This window comes from Eremomyces bilateralis, assembly GCF_010015585.1.
Source record: "Eremomyces bilateralis CBS 781.70 unplaced genomic scaffold P152scaffold_12, whole genome shotgun sequence".
In the NCBI taxonomy this organism is placed as follows: Eukaryota; Fungi; Ascomycota; class Dothideomycetes; order Eremomycetales; family Eremomycetaceae; genus Eremomyces; species Eremomyces bilateralis.
Genome location: NW_022985078.1, coordinates 551522 through 576774, shown reverse-complemented (window position 1 = coordinate 576774; position 25253 = coordinate 551522). Strand labels below are relative to the sequence as shown.

The window sequence follows — 25253 nt, the reverse complement described above, 5'->3', positions numbered from 1 at the left end:
CAACCTCCTCCAATGAAATGACGGCCCCCTAGGATTTTTCCTAAATGTCATGGATTCCCACTTCCCTAGAGCATTGTGCATAAGTGACGTTGAAGATCAGCGGGAGTTCGGTCTCCCTGGAGAATCCCGCAAACCAAGGCATTGTGAGACGGAAAGCGGTCATGATGGTCATGATGATCATGATGGTCGCAAAGAGACACTGGGTAAAATGCCATATCATTATTTAGTTACATGAATTTCCCACTTTTTCATGCTCCTAAACCATTCCCACCTCTATTCTACATCCTCATCTTCCACTAGATCGCTTCACATGGCCTCATCTCAGAGACGCTTTAGAGAAAGCATGGACAAATATCCTGTGAAAGAGAGGGGTTCCCACGATGAATTTCGTTCGCATGGAGATGTCACTGGCATTGGTGCTGCCTCAGCACGGAGGGCTATCGAGCCTCCCGCATCAATTGGAGCGATGAGCTATGATTATCGCGTCTCTTTCGAACGGAAACTTGTGCAGAAGATTGATTTCCGTCTGCTTCCTATGGTCATAATTATGTACTTCTTTGTCGTTGTTAGCTCACCCTCCCACTGACAAGAGTTAGGTATATCATGTACGCGCCTGCAATTAACTGGCTTTCACGCTTTCACTGACGCCATTGGATTAGGAATTATTTAGACAGGTATGTAGGGAGGACTGATAAAGCTGCCACTATGGTAGCTGACATGGACAGGAACAATATAGCCACCGCTAGGTTGGCCGGACTTGAAGGTCAGTCCAAAAGCGGCAGCGACTTTTTGGCCGTTCCTGACACACCACAGATGAGCTACAACTTACCAGCGCTCAGTTTCAACTTGCGGTCAGCATTTTATTCGTTGGATATGTCCTAATGCAAGGTAAAAGGCTTGACCCCTTGACCCCTTGACCCCTTCCATGGTCCTCCTCAACTGCTAATCGGAAACAGTGCCTTCGAACCTGCTGTTGAACAAGATCGGACGACCATCCATATACCTCTCAACCTGCATGGTGGTTTGGGGACTTGTCAGCACTCTGACAGGTACCGTAAATAGCTATGGTGGCCTTGTTGCGGTTCGATTCGCCCTGGGTTTCGTTGAAGCTGCGTATTTCGTATGTATCACGTCTTCAGTGTACTTGGTGAGCACAACTAATATGAAAACAGCCAGGTTGCCTGTATTTCTTGTCTTGCTGGTACACTCGTAAGGAACTAGGATTCCGCACTGCCATCCTCTACTCCGGTAACCCCCCAAGTATCCTGACACTGTAAAAAAAGGGCTAAGAATTTCCAGGGTCCCTCATTTCAGGCGCATTCTCAGGTCTCATTACCGCTGGTGTAGCAGACGGTATGGACGGGGCTCGCGGTTTACGGGCATGGAGGTGGATCTTCTACATCGAAGGGGCCATCACAATCGTCATAGCTATTGCTGCCGCGTTTATCCTTCCCAACTTTCCTCGAACCACCAAATGGCTTTCGGAAGAGGAACGAGAGCTTGCGATCTATAGGCTGGAGGAAGATATAGGCATGGATGACTGGACCGGTAGCGCCGATCAGACATTCTGGCATGGCTTCAAGCTAGCCATAACTGATATCAAGGTGTTCATCCTTGCAATTCAGCTGACAGCAGTCGTGAATGCCGCCTCGATCACGAATTTCTTCCCCACCGTGTGAGTAACCCCTTCACTTCCCCCTTTCCACTCCAGTCATTGAATCCGGCTTACCAAAATTAGAGTGGAGACGTTGGGCTACAACCCTATTCCCACATTATTACTTACTGCGCCGCCGTACGTCCTAGCCGTCATTACCTCGTTTCTAAACGCATGGCATGCAGACCGCACTGGCGAACGATACCGCCATATCTCTTTACCCCTACTAGTTGGGATTGCAGCGTTTATATTAGCTTCGGCTACAACGGCGGTGGCGCCTAGGTGAGGTCATCAATTAAGGACTACTTGATAGCATAAAACATTTCCATCTAACGCGGGCTACAGATATGTAGCAATGATGCTCATGTTATCAGGAATCTATCCGTAAGTGTTCCAACTTGCCTATTTATTTAAGTCTTGATTGACTTGTGAACAATCACTAACCTGACTCAAGCTCATACGGTTAGTTGCCACTGACCAGACTGAACGGATTCCATTTCTGACCTCTACTATTCTAGTCGTCATCTTGGGGTACATCTCCAACTGTATCCCCCGACCTCCCTCAAAGCGCGCAGCAAGCCTCGCCTTCATCAACGCCGTGTCCAACTGTGCTCAAATTTGGGCCTCGTATCTCTACCCGAAGTCGGCAGGGCCGCGATACGCCGTCGCGATGAGCGTCAATTGCGCCACGCTGTTTGTGGCGCTCGTGATGGCGACGATCCTTTATTTCATGCTGCAGCGGCTAAACAAGAAGCTGGATCGCGGAGAGCATGTGGATGGGGTCATGTCGTCGGGTGGCGCCGTGCCGGAGGAGGCGGCTGGGAAAGGGTTTCGCTTTTTGCTCTGAGATGAGAACACTGCTTGATGATTTCGTGGACGAGTATCATGTCAAGTTGAAGTCTAGTACTTACTATTATCTTCAAATAATGTAGCAGAAACGAACAACTAGGCGGAATAGAAGCCGTAAGTTAGCTGATGAGTCAAAAGGAAGGAGTTCGGTACTCTGCACGGGATGTGGGGGATGTGGGCAACGGATCGGTCCATTCCGTCTGATGAGATCATTGACCCTATGACGACAATAGGAATCGGATTACCCTTGAATATTTTGTTTCCGAATGACGACGATTATTCGGTCCTCACTACTTTGCGCTTCGTGTAGTGGAGTCGATTAAAATTTAGCTATGCTACAATGAATTTAAGACTGGTCGTACACGCACGGCCTTGCGGACCACCCCTTCTTGATGCATCATCATCGCCTTGTAGAGCCGCTATGCAGCACCGTGGATCTAACATGAAATGCACGCTCGACAATGCCTCCCAATGCTGTTTAAAAAAGAGAAATAGGAATTACTGTTCCGAGGGTGCTCGACATGGCAAACAGTAAGACCACATATTCAGCGCTTGCCGCCCTTCTTCTTCGCTGCGACCACGCGGAAATTGTTCGGCTCCTCCTTGGTCGTGCTAACACTGCCACCCTTCTTCGCGACCTCGCTCCAGCCGCCGCTTTTGTTGTCGCTCGCAGTGGAAGGGGACGCCGTGTTCGTTGTTTCGACGATGCCCTTCGCAGCAAGCTTGTTGCGTCGAATGAATTCTTCGGCGAAGTGGCGGCTGTCCATGGTTTGAGACACGGAATGGACCGCCTCGGTGATCACGTCCATTTCGGATGGGAGGCTGAGGAGCGTTTGAACAAAGTCATCAACTATTTCATGTTAGCTGACATCATCATTGACCAGAAGTAATTTGTCAACTCACCATTGATACCCTTATTAAGATCATGGCGAAGCTCGGCAACTCCCCACTTCTTGAATTCTTCGTGTGCGTTCACTTGGCCGATAGGTCCGGAACCTGCGGTCGTGCTTCGTGAAGCGATGGTGACCGGCTTAGGCCTAGCGGCCGCCACATTCGCCGTGCTATTGGATCGGATCGCAGCAGGAGCTGTAGGGGTAGTTGCTGGAAGCTTGGGCTTGCCTCCTGCACCAACCGTCATCCAGGCACCACTAGCACCACCGACACCACTAGCACCGCTGGCACTTGACGGAGCTGGAACAACTTTGCTGGCAAGGTCGGCATACCGCTTACCGGTCGACAAGGAGGGGGATGGGCTGCTGGGGCTCGCCGTACTCGCTACCGCTGCTGCTGCCGCCACGGCCGCTCGTTTCCGCGCCTCTTCCTCGTTTTGAATCTGCTGTAGGGTCTTCTTTGGTGCGTTGTTCTGCGGTGCCGCCTTACTGACGGTCGGCTTCGCCCACGGTGGCACGGCTGGGGCTTGAGGAGTCGGAGGTTGCGCGTTGCCCCAGGTTGAGCTAGAAGGCAAACCCGGAGCTGGCACGGGAGCTTGGTTTTTCTGATTAAGCATCTCTCTCTCCAGGATCGCACGACGAGCAGCCGCCGCGACCTCCTCCTGTTGGGCGGCTTTCCTGGCCTCGGCTTCCTGAATTTCCTTAAGTGACGGGCCTTTGATCGGTTCCGCCACATCTTTTGCCCAAGGCGCGAGCGAAGTGCTTGGTGTATCAACGGAAGGAGTCTGATTCTGGGAACGCGACTCCGCGTGTAACGCTTCGGCGACGTTCTGTTTACGTTGAGCGACGGGCGCAGGCATGGGTGAGTTGGACTGTGGCGGCGGCAAGGGCTGAGAATGTGATGGGTCCATCCGTTGCCAAGGCGACTGTACAGTGGGGGTCTGCTTTGCAGAGACGACCTTCTGGACTTGCTCGGACAGAGAAAGCATACTGTCCGCGATGGTTTCTTCCACGCCGTAGTCTTCATGGGACGAGATCTGGCTCGGAGCGGTCGAGGCTTCAAGCTGGGCTTGGTGAATCTGATGGGCAAGGGCTGCGAGTTGCTCATTATGCCCTTCGTATGAGGGATCCATGCCGGCCTGCTGTTCATTCTCGATCTGTTTTCGAAGGTCATGGAATTCCTGAAGCCGTTCGAATGTCAGCTGAGCTTGCTGGTTTGCTGGACCGGGTCGCTGCTGAAGGGAATCGAATTCCGACTGTTCCCGTTGAAGGCGCGCTCGTTCGTTCGCGATGGCAGCAGCCTGGTGCGAATGTAGATCGGTTTGCATTTGGTGCCACTGGGCTGGAGGTTGTTGGCCTCGGCCGATCGACAACCGTTCCATCATTGCAACCTCATTGGGACGATGGGCATCGGGCCCACTGCCAATAGGAGGGATTTGAGTGCTTGAAGATGTTCCTGGAGCGCCAGGTCCGCGATACATTCCTTCAAGGGAGCCAGATCCTGGAGGTCCAGGAACGGACCCTTGAGCAGACGGAAGTTGATATCCGGTAGGGGAAGTGATGGATCCGAAACTGGGCTGGCTCTGAAGGCTTTGTGCACTGCCATGGTGGTTCAATGACGGCGGAAGAATGCTCGATTGGCCCTGCATCATCTGCTTGGAAAGCAGCTGTTGTTGAGCGAGGTGTTCCTTTTGGCGAGCCATCAGGTACTGCTCCTCTTGCTTACGTCTTTCCAAAGCATTCTGCTGCTCAGCAGTGAGGGTGGTCCCAAAGCTAGGGAAGCTATTGGCGAATGGAGGTTGAGTTCCCACCGAAGCACCTGTTCCGCCAGCGTAGTGGCCGGTAGGGGGCCCGTGTGGGATGCCGATTTGGGGAACGAGAAATGGCTCGCGAGAATTTCCTATACGCCGAATGAGGCTTGCGAGAGGCTCGTAATCTATATCCTCCGCTTTCTTGACCAGAAGCTCGGCCGTGAAGTAGCCCGCTTTGTACCACTCGTGCATTTCCAGGCCGGACCATGGCCCCTGCGTGTTGCCTTGCGGATCTTTGTAGATCCATCGCATTCGATCGGGCATCACCATGGTTCGCTGCTGGGCCGGAGGAGGCTGGCCCGTTCCAGGAGTGGAGGCGGGCTGGGCTTGGGGAGCGATGCCACGTTGAATACCCAGATTTGGAGGAATCGATGCGGATACGCTGCCAAGCTGCTGCAGAGGAGAAGTAAAGCCCGGATCACTACCAGCATGCTGCGCTTCTGGGCGGATCCCAGGTCCAGGGACCTCGTCAAAGAAACTCCGAGCGGTTCGGAGAGGGCTTTCCGAGTCCCGGGGTGGACCCGAAAACCCGAATCCAGGCTTTCCGATGGAACCAAACACGGACGGACCACCATCATTGGCATTCTCCTCGCCCAGTTTAGGGATCTCACTTGCACGCATTTGGTCTTGTAGAGCCTGTGGGAACAGGGAACCAATCTTCCCGCCACGTCCGATGGTCCCCGTGGCGCCCCCGGGGGTAGCTCCAGGACCAAACATATTGCTTGATCCGAGCCCTGCCAAATTGGGCGATTGAAGGTCCGCCATGGAACCGAACATCCCATCTCCGAAAGACGCGAATCCAGCGCGCTCTTTTGAGGGTGTGGAAGTGCCGGGAGCATTGGACCATCCCGAGGGACCCCCGAGTCCAGGGAGCCCTCCAAGTCCACCCAGGTTAGGGAATCCGCCTCGCGAAGGCCCTGCGCTAGAGGTCTGGCTCCTATCACTGCCGGCCGGATCGAATGTGACTTGGGTCCGTCCGAATCCACCAATTGATCCAAGGCCAGGTAGAGTTGTCATGTTAGGATCGGCGCTGAATTCGCTAAGCCGGGGAAGCCGATTCTGAAGAATATCCGAACCATTCATGGCAGCTTCATCGTGATCGGTACGCTCATGATCGGGACTCTGGTATGGGTTGGTATCGGTAGGACTCATTGGTTCATGCGTCCCTTGCGGGGCCTTCTGTTTGGCAGGCGTCTCGTGCTGCACATCGCGAGAGAAACCAGCGTTGTCCGCTGTCATGCCGAAGGCAGCCAATCCTGGACCTCCTCTGGTCTCAACTCTGCTCGAAGTGCCGACGCTAGAGACTTCATGGGGCGAGCTTTCCTCGAGTAGAGCGGCACTTCCGCTTTGTCCATCGTCGTCAGGGAAAGGGTCGGTGATATTGCTCGTTGTTCGGCGAGTGCGCGCCTCCATCCACGATTGGATGCGGTCCGTTTCTAGCTCGGCCTGTCGATCGTGGCCCCCGCGCGAAGACGGTGGGTCCTCCGTGGCATCTTTCATCAAACCTTTGAATCTGCTCTCGCCTCTCATACTGCCGAAACCTGGTCTTTTGTCGCCTGCGGCAGGCTGACCGTGACCACCAAGCCCGAAATTCCCGAAAGTCCCCGTAGGGGCGAATGCGTTGCTGGGCGATGACGCTGGCCATGGAGACCCGGAGCCGGGTATCGCGTTGCCATGTCCGCCGGCGCCCCGTTTAAACCCACTGATCGGTGTAGATAGGTCAGCAGCACCCTCCCGCTCGCGCAGGTGCTCCTTTTCTTCTCCGCCATCCTTGAAATCCGTTAGCCGTCGAAGGATCGATGGTGGGGGCGTGACGTTAGCCGAGTCGTCTTTCGAGAGCCGGGAGCCGAGAGTCGGGTTGGAAGCCGAAGGGAAGGGATATGCGTCGCCGGCCTCACGACGCCGGTTGGGGCGAGCAGAAGTCGGAGAGGAGAGTCCATATTTATCGGGGCCATTCTGACCATGGGATATTGAGGTCTTGCGCATGGACATGCCATCTTTGTTGCCCGAGTCTTTTCCTCCGGCTTGTGTCGGTGGTTTTAAGGGGGAGTTGACGGTACTTGCGAAAACTTCGCGTTCTTCCGCAGACAACTCGACCAGACCCAACGGTCGCACATGTCCACCACTATCCCAGCAAACGTCCGCACCGACCGTAGTGCCGTCTGTGGCATCGTTTGGATCCCATCCCGACATGAACAGGCCCGAGGCATCATGTATACCTCCGTCTTGGTGTCCACCGTAGAGGGAAAGCAGCTCGTCCTTTGAATATCTGTGCTCCGTGGCGCCGTTCCTTGACATGTGAGGCGGAACATAGACCCCGGCTACGGCTGGAGGATCGCGCTGAGCAGAAGGATCGCGTGAAGTAGGTTGCGGATTCGTTGCGGATGAAGGGCGTCGCATGGTGAGGGTTGCGCCATTTGGTCGTCGTTGCCTGTTCAAGAAGCGTTAGAAAAGTCTCAATTTGATAACCTGGCAAATATGGTGCTTGGAATCGTGGACTAGCGCTGGTGGCGGTTTGGAATGAAACAATGCGACGTGAATATGAGATAAAACAATTGGGGGGTATATTTAAAAGTGTGCGGGCGATGCGAAGTAAATTCATGTCGGGGGCAAGTGGTGGGAATCGAGGTTGTGAATCCAGACGCGTCCACATGTCCAGTGTAAAAATAGGACGGAAAGAACGCATGCCACCAAAATGGGTGGGATCGGCTTTCTTTTCGTCCTAAAGCCTGACATTGCAGGCGATTTCATCGCAGCAATATCGCGGACTTGGGACCGAGGGCGCACTCCCAAGGCGAAACTGTCGAACCCGGTTGTGATACAAAGGATGGAAGAAGAGCAAGCAAAGGGAGGCAAGCATGGCAATATACATACCATTCGGCGCTGTCTGTCCTCGAAAGGCTTGAATTGGCTCCCGCAGCTGCTGATGCGAAAGTGGAGGGTGCCATATTTGGAGTCGGATGGAGGAGGCGGTGGCTAGGGGAAGGTCTAGCAAATAGAATTGGGAGAGCAGAAGTTGTATGGAGGTTTCGAATGTCTGAAGATCTCTCAGGGAAAAAGGCTGGTGGTGTCACAAGAGACACAAAAGCGGCGCAGGAAATGGAGGGTCAGAGAGAGGAAAAGGATCAGTTAGATGATGTAGTGGTGGTTGCAGTGGTGAAGATTGTGTAGAAGAGAGAGAGAGAGCAGAGTCTCCCACGCACAAGTCACAGCTCGCGCTGGGGAGGAAATTGGAGACCAGGCATCGGTCTTGTCACATGACTATGTTGCTGACAACTTGGGTTTTATCGTTCGCTGGAGCCAAACTTTGAACTGCCTGACAGCCTCAGGTGTCCAATCAAGTTCGCGGTTCCAAGTCCCCTCTCGTCTCAACCATGGTCCATCCATCCATCTCCTCTCCAAGTGTCCAATATCACTCCCTTCATCGCTTGCTTATCTTTCAGGTTCACTGGGTAACTACCCTCAGTTGCTAGATGCTGTACCGAACTGTTCTTATCCCCTCCTCTTCATTCCTGTGCTTAAATTACTATGTACATTGCCCCGCACACCATCACCCCCCCTTTCGTTAATCCCTCCTTCAACCATATGATACACCACTGAAGCAGAGCTGGTCCCTCTCCATTTGCTATAACCCCCATTCTTCTCCTCTTGTCATTGGTAGTCATATCGCCTTGGTAATTTGCTCTTGATCCGATATCTGTTCAATCTGATGGCCTAGTCGTTTCTTTCATGCCTACGGAATAGTTTCCGCAAGCTCAGGACTGGCATCATTGTTTGCTACTCCATGCTGTTTGCTCTTCCTGTCCTGTGCTGAACCCCAGTGGTACCACAGAAGCGCAACTGTTTGCTACAGACTTGACACCCAGGTTCTCTCAATCCTAAAATCCCGGGGACCACAAGCTGATCCACTAATGTCAATCGAGCGTAATCGCTTGTCTCGCCGTGACAAAAGATGTAATGTCTACCACTCATCACATGCTAGTGTACATCATACCGACGGCTGTGCTCCACATTCCCTCTTTGCTCCCGTGAAGCAGCGAACAGCCACTCCTGATCAGGTTTGTACTGAACCCCTCTCCACGTATATGTAGCCCCACCGACCCTTGGATCCATTCTTCGTCCCGCAACAATGGACAGCATCTGGAACAGACCTACCTCCCTTACCACCAAGGCTACTCAAACTGCTCAACTGCCTTTCAGGGGCATTGACTCCTATCTCACAACTTCCTTGCTCAACTGCAGAGCATTCATAGGAACATCGGAACCATTTGAATGTGTACTCAGATTTGCCCTTGCAGATTACCAACCCCCCATTTCGCTTGCTGGTTTCGCTTGGGCAGCGAGCAGGCCGCAAGTCAGTGCTTGACACAAGGCAAGCTTCGTTTGACAGCCGGAGCTGAGAAGGCCTCTCTATTGAGCGGATATTAATATCCGCAAGTGCCTCCCACCGCACATTGACAGTCGAACTTGAAGAGCATGGATCCTCTCAGTAGACAGGGCATGACGCTTAGCTCTCCCTCGCGTGGCTTTTACAACTTCAGCAATGGAAGCGGTGGACTCAACCAATCCCGAAATCGCGACCGGTTCGACCGTCAAAACTCGCAGCGGCGTGGCTACGGCTACGGTTATGGCTACGGCCTCGGAGGTCAATGCAACCCGATGCTAGGAAGCCCATACATGGGAGGGTATGGGATGGGGATGGGGACAGGGATGGGGACAGGAATGGGAATGGGGACAGGAATGGGGATGGGGTCAGGAATGGGGATGGGGACAGGAATGGGGATGGGGTCAGGAATGGGGATGGGGTCAGGAATGGGGATGGGGTCAGGAATGGGGATGGGGTCATCGGGGATGGGGACCGGAATGGGAATGGGATTATCGGGGATGCGGGGAATGCGAGGCATCGGCCGGCTTGGTTCAAGTCGCAGCGGTTTCCGAGATCCTCTCCGCTCCAGATACGGGATGTCAGGACGGTTCGGTTCGTTAGGGCGAGGCGGTCGACACGGTGGTTCGTGGCGGAGGTCGTTATTGGGTGGGCAACGGCGGGCATTCGACTCCCCTTACGACTTCTATGGAGACGACTTGTACGACTCCGACTGGATAGACGACGATTTCGATGATTTCCCGTCATATTATTCCCCCTACTCGTACATGTACGATGCCTCCGGTTACGACGATTGGATCTAGTATTGGGAGGGATTCGGTTCAACTATTCCAGGATACTGGAGTCTCAGGTGCTGGGCCGTCTTGCTTGCCGTGTATTTATGGCGTCTAGGTGGGAACAAGGATGGAAGAATCTCCGGAAAATCGAACGATTGATTGAATTCCCTTCAGGTGAAATGGTCACCGCCGTGATGCTTCATTTGTTTCGTTATCCGCAAGCGTCGTGCCCACCTTTCCTTCCATTCCCTCTCCTCCCGTCCCAACCGCAGTCTCTTCTTCCTCTCGTACACCGCTCTGACCGTCCTCTTCGTTTGGTCCTTCCCCTCTTCAAAATTCGCCCGTGCCAACGACACCACCTTATCGATCTGGTCCGGCGTATAAACGAAGTTCCAAGTCGACATGAAATCAGACGACATCGGATCAACGCTAGCGACACGAGGATTGGAAAGAAATGGAAAATAGATGACGCATATGCCAGCATTTGGTCGTGTAAGCTCCCAATCTTGCTCCACGAGTTTGGAGGGCAGTGGGTCAGAGTCAGACTCGCGCTCTTCCGCCGTTCCGACCCAAACATTGCAAAACGTGAGGTCGGATTTTTCGCGCTTCTGTCGTCGCGAAGAAGGTTCGATTTTGTCGTGCCCTGGCTGAGGAGCACCAGATGATGCTCGGTACTGTTTCGACGAGCTACTGTGCCCCAAGCCTGGTTGTCTATCGACGTTCTGGGGGCGAGCGTCTTCACTTTTACTGCCCGAATTTGCAGCGGCCATCTTCCCATCCACGTCTCTCTTTGTCTCGGCTTGTGCGCTAGCCAGTTGCTCGGTCACCTCATCATCGGTCGCATCGGGAGGTGGCCAGCCTGCGCCGACGGGCCATCCCTTAATCCCTCTTTGCCGGGCATATCCATCCACAGCATGAAGCCAATTATCAGTCCTCACATCTGCACTCGCATCGAAGGCAATGAGAATATCCACGTCACGACCTGGCCGCAGAAGGGGATATACGGGAAGGTTGTTGCTCATCCCTGCGTCCATGAGCTGCAACTGGGGGGATTCGACCAAGCTGTCTGGCACATGTCGAGGCAGTGCATCCTTAAAGCCGTCGACGAAATTGGGAACGGCGGCGGGTTCGATCGGATGTACTTTAATCAAATCACCGTCCTTTTCGGCGAGAATATGGTCAAGGCGCCCGAATCCTGTCGCGCCTTTGAAAAGGGGTCGAACCTCTTTATAGTAATGCGATAGCGACGCGCAAAATGCGGAGCCCCATATCCCAAGGAGGGTAGACAGACGAACTTCGGGCAAATATAGGCCATTATCCCGCTTTTGCGAAGCGCCATCGTGGAAACTCCTCCCAAGAGCCCACATCGGTATGCCAGCACCGAGTTCCTCGCACCAGAATTCGTAGGGCGTCATTTCGAACCACTGAAACCATGTCTCTTTCAGCGCCTGTTCCGCCGATGCGGTGTGGGAGTCCATGTCTACGGCCGGTATCTCGTGCCGGACGCATGTATATATTGGCATCGGGTGGTCTCCAGACTCTAGAAACCGCTTCTGACTGGAGACTTTCATGTCCAGGGCGTCAACTCCTAGCTCGCCTTTTGGCACCATGAGACGTGCGGCTAAAAGCAGTCCATATACGTCCACGATGCCAAAATCAGCATCAGGCATACCTCGCGTCTTCTCAAGAAGGCCGCTAAGAAGGTACTTGTCGGTGGGGGCGCTTGTGAGAAGGCTCATTGCGGAGGGTGGGAAGGCAATGTGCACTCCCAGTCGGCGTTTCAGATGATTGATCAGTTTCCGGTGGCTTTGACCAGTCAAAGAGGAGTAGTAGAGAGCCTGTAACCAGCAGCTACCGCTTACACCCGCCGTGTAAGTAGCGCAGTCAAACAATCCAGCTTCTTTAGTGCACAGGTAAGACGATGAACCTGCAACAAGCGCTCTAAGTCCGCCTCCTGAGCCGCAGATAGCAATGGTCGGCACATCGTCCAGATGGATCTCCGCTTCGTTCATGTCAAGGTATCCGGCCAGCGCTCTTCGAGTGGCCATTTTGCGTTTCTTGACGAACGCACGTTCCTCTTCGCACAGGGTGTCCGATATACGAACTTGGCAGTCCCAGATGATCTCCGGATGCATCTCGGGGTCATTCGCTTCCTGCCAAATCATGTCGGCAAGAGATCCGGGTGCCCGTGACACTTCCTTCTGTAACTTCGTGATATATTCGGGGAGTACACGAACCCAATCAGGGATCAAGAACTCGGTTATCTTCTCCTGAACAGAAGACCAGTTGGCAGTCCCCGTGTTGGATTGGACGTTTGATGGCCCATCCTCTGGGGGCGTGTCGTCGATTGGCATCGACTCCTTTCGAGTATCATTGTCCTCCACCACCTCTGTCTGAGATAGCGGTTCGGGGTCTTCAGAAATAGTATCACCAGACTTAAACCTCCGGCCCCGGTGTATCACAACGGGCCCTTCCGAAGGCCACGACGGTCCCGACCTTGGCCCATCGCAAAATGCTCGCCCTTCATACAATGGAACAAGGTTTCCGTTCAAATAGAGACTTAATCCCACGACAACGCAACTAATGGACCCAGCTAGACAGATGAATGACTTTTGCTGATGAAGGCGTCCTTTCGAAGCTCGCCACGAGTGCGACCTCCTCGATATATATGATCTAGGTATTCGTAAGCATGTTTCGTTGACCCTAGGAACCGAATGCGAAGCAATTGCATTGTTCATTGCTTGACCGACCTTGGGAAATGATAAGCATAGCATTTACTGATCCTGGGACATGCCGACGGCCTCCATCTGTTGCGTGGAATAGCATTCATAACTGACTTGGATGTCATATCTCGGAATGCTTGGTAGAACCAGTACCTTTTTGGCGAAAGGTTACCTCCGAATGGAAACCATAGCTATCTCCTTGCCATGTTTCGATGAGTTCGAGGTATTGTCTGATGATTGTACGAAGTAACTACTCAGGGCACAATCATGACTTTGACGTCCCTTTTTGTGCCTTGGAACCATGGCACGAATGTAATATTGTCGGATTGACGTAAGGTATTGGGGATGAACCAATCACAGGCCTCTTTTCCTTGTTCCTTGCAGCTGTCGCTCAAGCTAAGCGTGACGACCGACAACGGAACTGACAAGTGACAACAGGCAACTTGAGTCTTGAAGTGATCGACCAAGCTACGGATAGACGTCCTGTACCTATACTGGTGTTAGAATTTAGGGAACTCTGTATTATTCCTTGGTTACTCGGACCTTATCGTTGTTATCCGCACCCCTCCAGTCAAGTGCCTGACTTCAGCTACGGGAGTCTACATGCGCGGTACTAGCTCTTGTCCTCTCTACCGCGTGGATGTCTTTGGTCATCCTCCTGATCGCGCAGTCATGATGTAGAATGGCCGCAGCGCGCACCAGCGGGATCTCAGCGGATCATCTTTACGACTGATGTCTTCTACCCCTCTCATACTAGAACCCCGAACCGGTTTTATCCTTTACCACCACAATACATAGCACCTCAAGCTATCGACGCCTTCGAGGGACCGCTCCTCTAGAACACTCGACCCGCTACCACCAACAACATGCCCGACGTCCACCGAACTGCCCTGGCGGAAGATAGCGCCGAAGTCGAGGTGCTCACTGCCAACATCGATAAGCTGGATGGACTCAGGAAGAAGATCCAAGGCTCCCTGAACAGGTTGGAGACCAATGGCAAGAATATGGAAGACGCGATTCGACCGGTCTACGGTAACACGTCGGGGCTCCAGACGATGAATGGCAACATCGACCATGTCATCGATGCGATCGATCGGATATTCGAGCCAGTTGAGGGGGCCCGACGAGAAGAGCGAATCGTGAAAGCAGGTCCCAGGCAAGTGGGATTGCCAGACTACATTGCATCGCTGGAGCGGGCGACGCGTTCGTTAGCAGAGCTAAAGAACTCGAACTTCCAGTGCAATCAGCAAGCAATGAGCGAGATTGAGACGTGGCTGAAAGGAGGCACCATGCAGATGGAAGACATATTCAGGGATACATTGCGAGAAGATGCTCGGCCAGTTGAACCGCTCCATTTTATCACCAAGCAGCTTCCATTCCCGAAGATTCCACAAGAGAAGGTCACATTATTACAAACTATCAACACACACATCATGGATTCTGTTGCCCAGACCTCGACACAGGGGAAGCGCGAGTATCCTTCGGTGAAGATCTATACCGACGTCCGAGGCGAGTATATTGCCATCTCACTACGCAACCTTGCTTCGGCGTCGGTGTCGACAGCGAGAAAAACATCACCGGATACGCTGTATCGGCGAGGGACGTCAGGTATCGGGACATACGCGAATTGTCTGGCGGGACTATACGTATCCGAATACGAAAACGTATACATCATCTTTCCGCGAGATGAGTGGATCAGGGTGTTTACCACCACGTGCAACAGCAGCTTCTCAGAGTTCAATAAAACCCTTCGAGAGCTGAACAACCACATCAAATCGAACATCATTACGGATTGCTACCTTGCCTTCGAAATCATCGAAGTGATCCAAAAGGTGTCGGTGGATCTGGAACGCACCACCGGAAGCGCCATGAAAGTCCAATTGTCCGATGCGCTCAAACCAATCCGAGACACCGCGAAGGCAGCAGTGACTATGCTGCTCGAGGATACCCGGTCCCGCGCGCAAAGCCTCGCTGTCCTACCTTCGGATGCATCGACCATCCCGCTTACCGCGGAAGTCATGAGGCGCCTCCAATCATTGGCCGGCTTTTTGGAACCATTGACCAGCGTCATGCGAGCTCTTGGAGACGGAGGGTGGTCCGCGTCCTCGTCCAGCGCGGCGTCTAGCAATAAGGCATTCGATGTGGGAGCGGATGGCCCGTCGCTGTTCGCACACTATGCCAGCGATATGCTCGACGCCCTCGTCGGCTCGCTGGAGGGGAAGGCGAAGCAAATGAAGTCTCGAGGGGTGGCCGGGATTTTCATCGCCAACAATGTGGCGGTGATCGACCGCGGCATCCGGACGAGCGAGCTGGCCAGTCTTCTTTCCGGGCTGGCTCCGAAGGTGGAGATGTGGCGAAAGAAGTCGGTTCAGGCATACGTCGACGCATGGAAGGAATGCTCGATCCTGCTGTTCGACGTGCAATATACGAATCGAGCGCCGCGACCTCCGTCGACGGCGGCTACCGTGGATTCGGCGGCCATGATCAAGTCGATGTCGTCCCGAGACCGGGATGGGGTGAAGGAAAAGTTCCGACAGTTCAATACGTCATTCGATGACCTGGTTTCCAAACACAAGCAGCTCAAGATGGAACGGGAGGTCCGAAGCATGGTGCAGACGGAGATCACGCGGTTGATTGAGCCGATGTATGGGCGATTCTGGGACCGGTACCATGAGGTGGATAAGGGAAAGGGAAAGCATGTCAAGTATGATAAGCAGACGTTGACTAGCATCTTGCAGAGTCTTGGGTGATGGGGAATGGGAGTTGAGTACTGTACCAGCAGATATGTGGGCTTAGGGTGATGAATGGCACACCAATTAACTTCAATACTTTGGACATGGTGTCTCTGACGGTGGTGTCCGATGGGAGGAGGCATCTCAACCCGTCGTCTCGTATCAATACATCCGTCCATCCAAGCCTAGATGTGTTCATCCATACCTTATCCATAGTAAAGCACCGTGGGGTGTATTCAATATTTCTACGCCAGGAGATTGGTGAGATATCGTGAACAGATTGATCCCCTGGGCTCGGGCACGTGAGCAAGCATGGGCACAGGCATCAGTTTAATAAGGTGTTGCTCCAGAATCCAAATGAGGAATAGCGTGCTGCCAAGCTGCAGACCCCTTTCGTTTGAGGCAAGCGTGAGTGCTCCAGTGACACTGACAGGAGAGAAAGGAAGGCACGGACAAGGAGACAGCAAGGGAGAGAGAGAACGTGCGACTTTCTATCGCGACTTCTGCGGTTCTGTCCAACTCCAACCTCTGCACCTCATCTCTCTCCCGGCAACAGCTCTGTCCTGAGTGCATATTTCCATATGTGCCGTAGCGGAGAGTGTGTTTAATATCGAGATCCCCTTTACCGACCCTATCCTACTCTTCTCTGGCACACTTCTGCCCTGTCTACCAAAAAAGGTGTGTTTGCCATTTGACCCCTTTCCCCAGACTTTCCGCCATTGCTGCTTGCTGTATCAACGCGCCATCATGGGATTGCTTGCATCTCGGATTGTAGCTGTTGCAAGCTCTGAGGATGCTTCAAATACCTCGGAATGCGAGATCTGTCATTTGTCGAGTGTATGGGCGACGTTGCGCGTGCTGGTGGGATGCATAGGCTAACAATTCATGATGCTCTCCTGCAGGCGCCCTCTCCATTCACATCAGCACTTGGTGTTGAATCAAAGACAATCACTTTACTCCGATAACACATCGTCCCAATGGGTAAGCGAACTTCCACCTTTCTCACTTTTACCAAACAATTCCATCGACCTCCACGTCGACCTCTACTTTCATCCTCATCCAAATCCATCACCGACCGATTCAATCACAACACTCCACAATGGCAGGTCCTGCATCTAAGGAACAATCCATCATGGAATGGAGGTCCTCGTTACCTCACCTCCATGATGAGGCGTCTGCTCAGGAGCCACCCCAAGGCCGGAGCCAGAGCTCCACCGCCAATATTTCCAGCCTTCGACTTCCATCCCCCTTTGGCTCAGCATCTCATGTCATCCGCCAACTTCGCTCTGATGTCGATCTGATTGGTGAACCTCTAGATCCTCAAGCTAACATTGAGTCCTCTCCTCCAGCGGCAAACGGTATTTCTCCCTCCCACCTCGCCCCAAAGCTTGGTTTCTTCCCTACATCACTAGGTTCTAACTTCGAAATAGCTCAACCCTATGTTGAGCGTAGTAACCCCATGCCCAATGGCTCGGGCTCCGCTCCTCAGACCGTCACGTCGAAGGACCCCAAGGCCGCTGCCCTGGCCGCCAGCGATCTGAGGAATATTGTCCGGCGGAAGTTGACTGGCTACGTTGGCTTTGCCAACCTGCCGAATCAATGGCATCGGAAGAGTGTCCGGAAAGGGTTCAATTTCAACGTTATGGTTGTCGGTATGTGATCCGTGAATCATTGTTCCCTCAGCTCGTATATTGATGAACTTTTACTACAGGCGAGTCTGGTCTCGGAAAATCCACCCTCGTGAATACCCTGTTCAACACGTCGCTTTACCCGCCGAGGGATCGCAAGCCACCGTCCCTAGACATCATCCCCAAAACCGTCTCCATTCAATCCATTTCCGCAGACATCGAGGAGAACGGTGTCCGCCTCCGGCTGACGGTTGTCGACACTCCCGGCTTCGGTGACTTTGTCAACAATGAAGATTCGTGGCGCCCGATCGTTGAGAATATCGAGCAGCGTTATGATGCCTATCTTGACGCCGAGAACAAGGTGAACCGGATGAACATCGTGGACAACCGCGTCCATGCCTGTGTCTACTTCATCGAGCCTACTGGCCACAGCTTGAAGCCCCTTGATGTCGAGGTGATGCGTAGGCTGCACACCAAGGTCAATTTGATCCCGGTCGTTGCTAAGGCTGATACCCTGACCGACGACGAGATCAGCGCCTTCAAGGCACGGGTGAGTAATCCCTTGAAGCAGATTCATACGAGTACACGTTGCTGATGGTTGCAATCCGCAGATCCTTGCTGATATCGAGTACCACCACATCCAAATCTTCGAAGGTCCCCGCTACGAGCTTGACGATGATGAGACCATTGCCGAAAACAACGAAATCATGGCCAAGGTTCCCTTCGCTGTCGTAGGTGCCAACCAAGAAGTCAGTACTCCTGATGGCCGAAAGGTCCGCGGTCGCCGCTACCCATGGGGTGTCATCGAAGTCGACAACGAGGAACACTGTGACTTCGTCAAGCTGCGACAGATGCTCATCCGCACTCATATGGAGGAGTTGAAGGAGCACACCAACAACTTCATGTACGAGAATTACCGGTCCGACAAGCTCACCGCCATGGGTGTGGCGCAAGACCCGTCCGTGTTCAAGGAGATCAACCCCGCGGTCAAGCAAGAGGAGGAGCGCAGCCTGCACGAGCAGAAGCTCCAGAAGATGGAATTGGAAATGAAGATGGTCTTCCAGCAGAAGGTGTCGGAGAAGGAGAGCAAGTTGAAGCAATCCGAGGAGGAATTGTATGCTCGACACAAGGAGATGAAGGAGCAGCTGGAGCGACAGAGACAGGAACTGGAGGAGAAGAAGTCTCGAATCGAGTCCGGCAGACCGCTAGAGGAGAAGGGCAAGAGGAAGGGCTTCTCTCTGCGTTAGACTTGATTTGGAGTATGATGCGGAGTGGGACATGGAGAAATGGTGGAAGACGGCTTTGTCTGGAGTCTGGCGACAAGTGGCTCAAGGGGAGCGCATCCTTCTCAAGTTGCATCGATGACTTGGTCGTCGATTCCTCTGTAAGAAAGGAAAACGGCGCCCAACATGTCCTTGGCATCTGCTGGAAGGACGAAAGACGCTCGGTTTCGGAAAAAACACTGGTCTTATTCATTTCGTGTCCTCTTTTGATCTCTTCACTCCCTTGCGGTCCTCCCTACCCCTCTACCCCGTTCCGCATCTACCCCCGTTCTCGTCGGCTCGCTTCTCTGTTCTCGTGTTTCAGCGTCGGTCGTTTTCAAAATATCAGTGGCGTGGTCGCGATACCAAGGATTGACGAGCAACCACCTTCAAAAGACATACCATTCAATCCACCTCCATGGTCCTGTGGGGTTTGTTGGCCTGCCTCATAACCGAAGCGTGATACCTGGCCTTGTTGTTCCCTTTCTTTTTTTCCTTTGTTCACAATTGAGGACGCTAGCGGTGAGAATGGAAGATAGTCTTGATAGCCTTTTAATAATGTACGCAAGAAATACCTCGTCCTGTGTGCTGAGCCAGTATCATGCTACGATTCAGAACTTAGATTGCTTGACCAGGCAACCCATCCAGTGTATATCCATCCATTCATCCTCCATTACTTTACAACCCACGGGGGCAAGGAGCCCTTTTACAACATGACCTTTGGACGCCCAAGATATGCCAGGATGTCGGGAGCACATACTCATGTCGCGCGTCGACCGATGGTATATCCTTCAAAGGGGGGCGAGAATTCCCCGAATAGTTCCTTATTAGACATTGCCGAGAACCAGTTCCCGAACGAAAATTCGCATTATCAAGCCGTGTGGCTCGATCGGACCCTCCTTCACTGCCTGTGACACGATAGCCTGATCCCCGAACGTCGAGGCGTTGAAGCCCTTCCCCTGAAATGGTGCGACTCGATATGCATGTTTCGCTCTATTTTCGGACCATGAGCGGACTCACAAATTATATTGGACTAAGTTCCCGTCCAGCTATCGATATCTGATCTTCGTCTTCGCTACACAGCAGATTATTTCCGCATTTTAGTAATCTTGCCCATTGAATCGAATCGCATCACAGCAATCGGAAAGTCAACCTATCGTGACGTTATTCACGTCTCCGCTATTAGGGGGCCGTCCCAATGGAACCCAGTGGGAGTATCAGACCACATCGGGGGTTCGGTGACCTTAAATTCCTCAGATCCGGACATGCCGTGATATGTTGACGATTGAAACCACACCTTTGTGTTCTTTGGAACCGAGAACTAAAAACCCGCACTTAGCTCAAGGCGACGGAACAGGAATCCGCACTTCTCAATTCTCATGGAGTCATGACCCTTCCGCATCCTCCGGCTGGGTGGACTTGATTATTCACTTTATTGGTACTGCTAAGAGCCGAGAGGCGTTCCTAAATCCTAATTCTCGTCTAGCCGTCTCCGATCGATCCCATTCTACCGGGGAATCTCGATACGGTGAGACTAGACGGTTGGCCCCGCAATGTCCGATGAGTGGACATATTTTTATGTACATAGACAATTGTCGATAGGTGATTCGCGTAGCAAATAGCAAATCGAGACAGGACAAGTTTCATCTGAGCATGCCGTCAACGCAAATGAATGAGCTATGAACGTGACGACTTCTCTGACGGTGCTGCCTTCGACTTTGGCCAAGCCAGATCAGAGCGTGGTGGGATATAGTTACATAGTGTGTCGTTCGGTCCACCGTTTTGTGCCAGCCGGGAGTTGAGGAATGCTTTGGATTTTGGTACACCCTCAGGAAGTATCTATTTAGTATTTGCCATCCCTAACCCCTTAAACGGTTAGGCGGTGCGGATGGTGCCCGTAACTAAGATCAATATGCTGTCCGATATGCCGGCTCCCTCCTAAGTCGAATCCGCAGTCTCATTCGTCATCGGACTCCTCCTATTAGTTACCTAATACCTTGGGGTTTTTTCCTCGACCACTTCGAAGCTCGAAACTAAACCATGTTGCTTCGAACCTGGGATGCCCTGTCGGTTACTCGGTTGTTATGAGAATATGTCAATTTGTCCTGGAGGTGTGGACGTCTTTATGCTGATCGGAGACTTGGTCTACCATACAATTTGTTCAGATCTGCGGTTCCGCACCAGAATCGTTCCCTGAGTATGACTATGGAGGGCGGGTAGACGGCTGTGATTTGCGGACAGCTATTCACTTCCCGCCCATGGTTCCCCAGTGTTTGTTCCAAACTTCCGCGGTCAGGACAGGATGATTACCTCTGCTCAGCGTTGGCATCGATTCTCAGTGGGGAATTGAAATTCTGGGTTGGACATGGAGATGAATCGACGGCAGCCTCGTCAGTCGTCAGCCGCAGTGGGCATTTGTGGCCTGTGTGCTGTGGGCTGCGCCATGTGCACTTGTGTAGACTGTACATAGTAGAGCTGCTGAAAGCTGTGGCCCTGGACAGCAGCCTGATGGAGAAGATCGGGGCATCGGACAAGGGATTTCGACATGGGGATGTGAACGAGGCGCTTTGGTGCCCAAGCTCTGACCTGATCCTCTCCACAAATTGGCATGGAATCGTGGAAATGATGGAATCGTGGAAGTCCGCGGTGTGAACTGACTCTACTTGCTGCAGTCTGCAATGCGTGGCACTTTCAGGGTCGTAGGGCTCGTCGCTAAGGGGCTAACAGAAGGCGCAGCTCCGGCAGAGGATGAGAGGAGGCGCTAGAGAATCCGAACTCAGACGTTCTAGCGTGAGGGGAGGGAGGGGACAATGGAATATTCTGCAGGAGTAGAGTTATGTGAGATCTGATCTGGATTGTGCAAGTCCCCACGATTGTTCTGACATAAAAGGACTAGACCTGCCACCTACATAGTACTCTGTAATTAGGTACTACTTCCTAACAAGAAACTTCATACCGTTCGGTTAAGGTGAACATATGAAACATCTCACTTCTCAGTGTCTCATTTCTCCGCGGTTGGGCACCATTATTCCTCCTCCTTTGTTGCTGAGGGATGCTTCGAGTGGATTGTTGTGTTGGAATGCCTTGACTAAACACTCCCCTCCTGAGTCTCATCTGAACCAAACGTCACTGTAGGAATGCACCTTCATAACAGAGGAGACTTGGTATTTCATAGTGCATTGTACGGTTTCGGTCGCGGCCAATTGGTCTCCAAGCAACCTACCTACCTATTATATGCACAATAATGGCCTCAAATTTCCTCCTCCCGCCATCAGCCAATGCAGGCCTTTCCCGCAAGGGATCCGTTACTTCGATGAACGATGAAGAGCTCGATTCCTACTTCGCGGCCTACGCTCCGCTCTCGAACCTCCCGACGCCCCCTCTCTCCGACGAAAGCAGCGACGAGGCTTCCTTAACGGTGTCGACGAACGACGGAGCCGTCACACCCTCTACACCGCTTTCGATATACGATCTTGAAGATCGGCCGCCCTCCCTCCATCTTCCATCCACACACATCGCGAACCTGGTCCCCAACACCTCGATCCACCGTCCCTATGTGCCGAGCATCCACCGTCTACTTGGTCGCTCCGGCTTGTCCCTATCCACCATCGCACTCGCCGCGTCTATCCTCGATGATCTGAGCTCCCATTTCGCCCGTTCGTATCGCGCGGCGTTCACGAATGTTTCGACGCCGTTGGAACAGCTGCCGCTCCGACGACCGTTATCCGCTTCGTCCAAGGAGACGGTGCCGGCGCACTTTATGGTCGGGTCGTCGGTGGTGGACGTGGAGATGAAGGGCGCGGATGCATGTCCACTGCGACTGCCTCCGGCTATGGCTACGAGCTCATGGACATCGGCAAGACGGTCATCCCAATGCTGGACGCAGCCGACCGACGTTCCCCGGCCGGAACTTGTGGCCATCGCTGCGTTGATGCTGGCAGTGCAGTTCTCGTCCGACACTCCGCCGTCCGCCGAGCGATGGTCGCGGTGGAGCGATGGCCAGTTCGATGCGAGGCAAATCAACCGGTGTGGAGGGCTGATCCTCCGAGATGTCAAGTACGGGTTGCTCGGTCTGGTGGACGGGGCGGAGAGGTGGATCGCCCTGTGGTAGAGGATACAGGGAGGATATACGAGGGGTCACTCGGGAGCCATGAAGGCTGACTGAGGGAAGATTCTCTGCGCCTTCCTCTCGTATGACGAATCTAAAGAATTGGCGCCGAGGGAGGCATGGAACCCGTTCGTTTGGGTAGCTGAGGCATCTGGGCGGTGTTTGGGAAGGCTTGGAGTTCGACTACGATACCACTGATGAATTCGGAGTTTTGATGGTTAGCACAAGTAATGGTCAGGAGGATTTCGTACCCTGAATTTCGTACCCTGAATTTCGTGCCCTGAGTTTTGTACCCTGTATTCTGGTGGCTAGATGATTTTAGTTCCATACCACGCAACACATAATTATGTCTACGGCATGCCGGGAATCGCTGTTGTGTATTACTGCAACGTACTGGTATTAGGTATGCACTTCCTTTGCGCTCTTATCTTGGTGTGCAATTGTGGATGTAGTGGAGGTAGGCATGGTGAGGATGGGAATTGGATGCCTCAGGTCAATAATGAATCAAAACCAGGCACCAAGGCATAAAGGCACCAAGGCAGTAATGTGTCGTCATGGGCTTGATGCTGCACGTGTTTGTGCCTCTTGGTGGTCACTGCTCCAAAGCTGCGGCTGCTGCTCTGATTTCCCACACACCTCATCGGCATCACTCACTTCACCTTATGTCGCTGAATTGTCCACCTCATCCGTTCCAGCTGTGTCTTCCATCCCGTTAATATTGCGTTGGTAAGTCTCTATACATCCCTTCTTCTTCCAAATCTACCTAGTTGTCTTTCTCCATTCAGTCATGGGGTGCAGTTGGCTGTCATCTGCTCCGCACAGCTGGCTGCCAGCCACCCGCGTGATAATGGACAAGTGTTCGATAGCAATTGTGCTGCCTATCTTGCCCAACACACGCTTGAAGTGGGATCGGTCTTATTCTCCTCTTGATAAAATCCTTCTTATTGCTTCAATAAACTACCTGTATGCTCGTTCTCTGTTAACGTTAATCCCCGTCTTAGGCAAACTGCGGAGTCCGATATCTACTACTGAATCTATCAAGAGCTTAAGACACTAGCAAGTGTGAAGCTGTGACGTAAAGTCAGTTACAGGTATGTATATTCGTCACTATCCTTTTGTATACCGTCTTTTGGACCTGCTCCCATATATTATCCACAACCTTTTTTCGGGCACAGCTGACATCTACATCAGCCATGGCACCATCCAGCCCAAACGAGCCTCTTCAGGCCCGTATCTTGAACCTCGCCCAGAGCCTCCAGTTTGGCTGGTTCGTTGGACATGCTATCCTTCTCCTGAGTGTCCTCCGATACGGATTTTCGTACCTTACCTTCAACTCCGCCTCCCGATGGGCACGATTCAGCTACCGCACCGCTTTCCTGAGCGCAGTTGCAACATACGTGATTGTGGTGTACAAGTCAGCAAAAGCAAAGGCGAAGCGAGAGGCGCAAAACAAGGGGTCGATCCAGCCCCTCTCTTTCGCATTCGATGAGAATGTGCATTATCTAGGTATGGGATGCCCAACCCCTTTGAGGCCCCACTTGGCCGGTCTCAGCTGCAGTTTTGTATTCATTCAGCTAACTCTCCTACTCCTCAGTCTGGGCCGTCGTGCTACTCTTCACTCGCCAGGTCCCCCTTGCCCTGCTCCCCTTCGCGATCTACTCCACCTTCCACGTCGCAACGTACACGCGCTCGCAACTCCTCCCAGTTGTGTTCCCTAGCAAAGCGCCCACACCGGCGGCCTCGGGTGCAGCGCCGCGTTCCGAGCCTCCGGGATACAGCGCCCTCGGAAATTTCATCAAGGCCTACTACGATCCCTCCATGGCGACCGTGGCCTTGCTCGAGATCGCCCTCATCTTCCGTCTCGCCTTCTCCGCACTCCTGTTCGTGCGGCTCTCCTGGGTGACCTTGATCGTCTACCTCCTGTTCTTCCGAATGCGCTACTCCCAGAGCCAATACATTCGCGAGGGGTTGGCCCACATCGGCGCCCGAGTCGACGCGCTGGTTGCGAACCAAGGCACCCCGCCCGTCGCGAGGCAGGTGTGGGAACAGACACGAGGAGTCTTAGCCAAGGTCGTGGACGTCACGGATGTTCGGCGATATGTATCCGGGCCACAGGCGCCGAAGAAAGAGAAATGAGCGGAGCAATAGCCAGGCGTGGAGTCGAGAGTTGTGGAAGTTCGGTGACGAGGGAGCGCAATCTTTGCAATTACTCCGACTGGCCAATTGCCGCCAAAGCCTCAAACCATGCCTCGACTCTCATCTGGACCGTCTGGCGTGGTCTCTGTGACCAGGCAGTAGAATTGCAAGGGTGGAGACCAAAGGAATCATTGGAGGTTTGGTCGTGGGATCCGCCACTCTACCGATGCGGAAGCTCATGTCTGTTTTGTTCGTGCCATGTTGATGTGTTTCCTATGAAGGCATCCCTATCTTGCAGCA

The 25253-nt window shown here is 53.1% G+C and overlaps 8 protein-coding genes across 8 annotated transcripts; 6 read left to right on the top strand and 2 right to left on the bottom strand.

The window, feature by feature from the left end:
- Positions 1-343: 343 nt before the first annotated feature.
- P152DRAFT_482841 (pantothenate transporter liz1) lies at positions 344-2895 on the top strand (the record flags this gene model as incomplete). Its single annotated transcript, XM_033681911.1, has 12 exons — positions 344-549; positions 597-605; positions 660-674; positions 726-763; positions 814-888; positions 957-1120; positions 1173-1248; positions 1300-1675; positions 1739-1936; positions 2000-2038; positions 2109-2116; positions 2173-2895. 12 exons carry the CDS (start codon positions 344-346, stop codon positions 2499-2501), a joined length of 1533 nt encoding a protein of 510 aa, XP_033533445.1. The 3' UTR covers positions 2502-2895.
- Positions 2800-8395, bottom strand: P152DRAFT_459294 (uncharacterized protein). The gene is made up of 3 exons (XM_033679649.1): positions 8079-8395; positions 3407-7635; positions 2800-3353 (listed from the first exon to the last, which is right to left on the bottom strand). The coding sequence occupies exons 1-3, from the start codon at positions 8150-8152 to the stop codon at positions 3049-3051; spliced, it is 4608 nt and encodes a 1535-aa protein (XP_033533444.1). The 5' UTR covers positions 8153-8395; the 3' UTR covers positions 2800-3048.
- Positions 8396-10062: 1667 nt separating this feature from the next.
- P152DRAFT_459293 (uncharacterized protein) lies at positions 10063-10642 on the top strand. The gene has a single exon (XM_033679648.1). It carries the CDS (start codon positions 10068-10070, stop codon positions 10389-10391), a length of 324 nt encoding a protein of 107 aa, XP_033533443.1. The 5' UTR covers positions 10063-10067; the 3' UTR covers positions 10392-10642.
- Positions 10463-13362, bottom strand: P152DRAFT_52091 (FabD/lysophospholipase-like protein). The gene is made up of 2 exons (XM_033683047.1): positions 13115-13362; positions 10463-13037 (listed from the first exon to the last, which is right to left on the bottom strand). Exons 1-2 carry the CDS (start codon positions 13210-13212, stop codon positions 10535-10537), a joined length of 2601 nt encoding a protein of 866 aa, XP_033533442.1. The 5' UTR covers positions 13213-13362; the 3' UTR covers positions 10463-10534.
- Positions 13363-13529: 167 nt separating this feature from the next.
- Positions 13530-16031, top strand: P152DRAFT_459291 (uncharacterized protein). The gene has a single exon (XM_033679647.1). It carries the CDS (start codon positions 13954-13956, stop codon positions 15835-15837), a length of 1884 nt encoding a protein of 627 aa, XP_033533441.1. The 5' UTR covers positions 13530-13953; the 3' UTR covers positions 15838-16031.
- Positions 16032-16447: 416 nt separating this feature from the next.
- On the top strand, positions 16448-18999 carry P152DRAFT_459290 (Septin). The gene is made up of 6 exons (XM_033679646.1): positions 16448-16497; positions 16722-16800; positions 17136-17177; positions 17250-17471; positions 17531-17997; positions 18059-18999. The coding sequence occupies exons 2-6, from the start codon at positions 16797-16799 to the stop codon at positions 18692-18694; spliced, it is 1371 nt and encodes a 456-aa protein (XP_033533440.1). The 5' UTR covers positions 16448-16497; positions 16722-16796; the 3' UTR covers positions 18695-18999.
- A 2822-nt stretch (positions 19000-21821) lies between these two features.
- On the top strand, positions 21822-23214 carry P152DRAFT_459285 (uncharacterized protein). The gene has a single exon (XM_033679645.1). The coding sequence runs from the start codon at positions 21954-21956 to the stop codon at positions 22818-22820; it is 867 nt and encodes a 288-aa protein (XP_033533439.1). The 5' UTR covers positions 21822-21953; the 3' UTR covers positions 22821-23214.
- Positions 23215-23829: 615 nt separating this feature from the next.
- Positions 23830-25141, top strand: P152DRAFT_51930 (uncharacterized protein). Its single transcript, XM_033683046.1, has 3 exons — positions 23830-23908; positions 24009-24323; positions 24412-25141. The coding sequence occupies exons 2-3, from the start codon at positions 24011-24013 to the stop codon at positions 24951-24953; spliced, it is 855 nt and encodes a 284-aa protein (XP_033533438.1). The 5' UTR covers positions 23830-23908; positions 24009-24010; the 3' UTR covers positions 24954-25141.
- The last annotated feature ends 112 nt before the right edge of the window (positions 25142-25253 follow it).

Excerpts from the sequence above, each read along its gene's own strand:
- P152DRAFT_459290 (XM_033679646.1), top strand. Across the intron at positions 17,178-17,249 it reads CTCTCCTCCAGCGGCAAACG|CTCAACCCTATGTTGAGCGT; the intron begins GTATTTCTCCCT and ends ACTTCGAAATAG. Across the intron at positions 17,998-18,058 it reads TCAGCGCCTTCAAGGCACGG|ATCCTTGCTGATATCGAGTA; the intron begins GTGAGTAATCCC and ends TGCAATCCGCAG.
- P152DRAFT_52091 (XM_033683047.1), bottom strand. The coding sequence starts at position 13,212 with ATGACATCCAAGTCAGTTATGAATGCTATTCCACGCAACAGATGGAGG. Across the intron at positions 13,038-13,114 it reads TATGCTTATCATTTCCCAAG|ATCATATATATCGAGGAGGT; the intron begins GTCGGTCAAGCA and ends ACGAATACCTAG.
- P152DRAFT_459293 (XM_033679648.1), top strand. The coding sequence starts at position 10,068 with ATGGGAATGGGATTATCGGGGATGCGGGGAATGCGAGGCATCGGCCGG.
- P152DRAFT_459291 (XM_033679647.1), top strand. The coding sequence starts at position 13,954 with ATGCCCGACGTCCACCGAACTGCCCTGGCGGAAGATAGCGCCGAAGTC.
- P152DRAFT_459285 (XM_033679645.1), top strand. The coding sequence starts at position 21,954 with ATGGCCTCAAATTTCCTCCTCCCGCCATCAGCCAATGCAGGCCTTTCC.
- P152DRAFT_51930 (XM_033683046.1), top strand. The coding sequence starts at position 24,011 with ATGGCACCATCCAGCCCAAACGAGCCTCTTCAGGCCCGTATCTTGAAC. Across the intron at positions 24,324-24,411 it reads TGAGAATGTGCATTATCTAG|TCTGGGCCGTCGTGCTACTC; the intron begins GTATGGGATGCC and ends CCTACTCCTCAG.
- P152DRAFT_459294 (XM_033679649.1), bottom strand. The coding sequence starts at position 8,152 with ATGGCACCCTCCACTTTCGCATCAGCAGCTGCGGGAGCCAATTCAAGC. Across the intron at positions 7,636-8,078 it reads AGGACAGACAGCGCCGAATG|GCAACGACGACCAAATGGCG; the intron begins GTATGTATATTG and ends CTTCTTGAACAG. Across the intron at positions 3,354-3,406 it reads TCTTAATAAGGGTATCAATG|TTGATGACTTTGTTCAAACG; the intron begins GTGAGTTGACAA and ends AACATGAAATAG.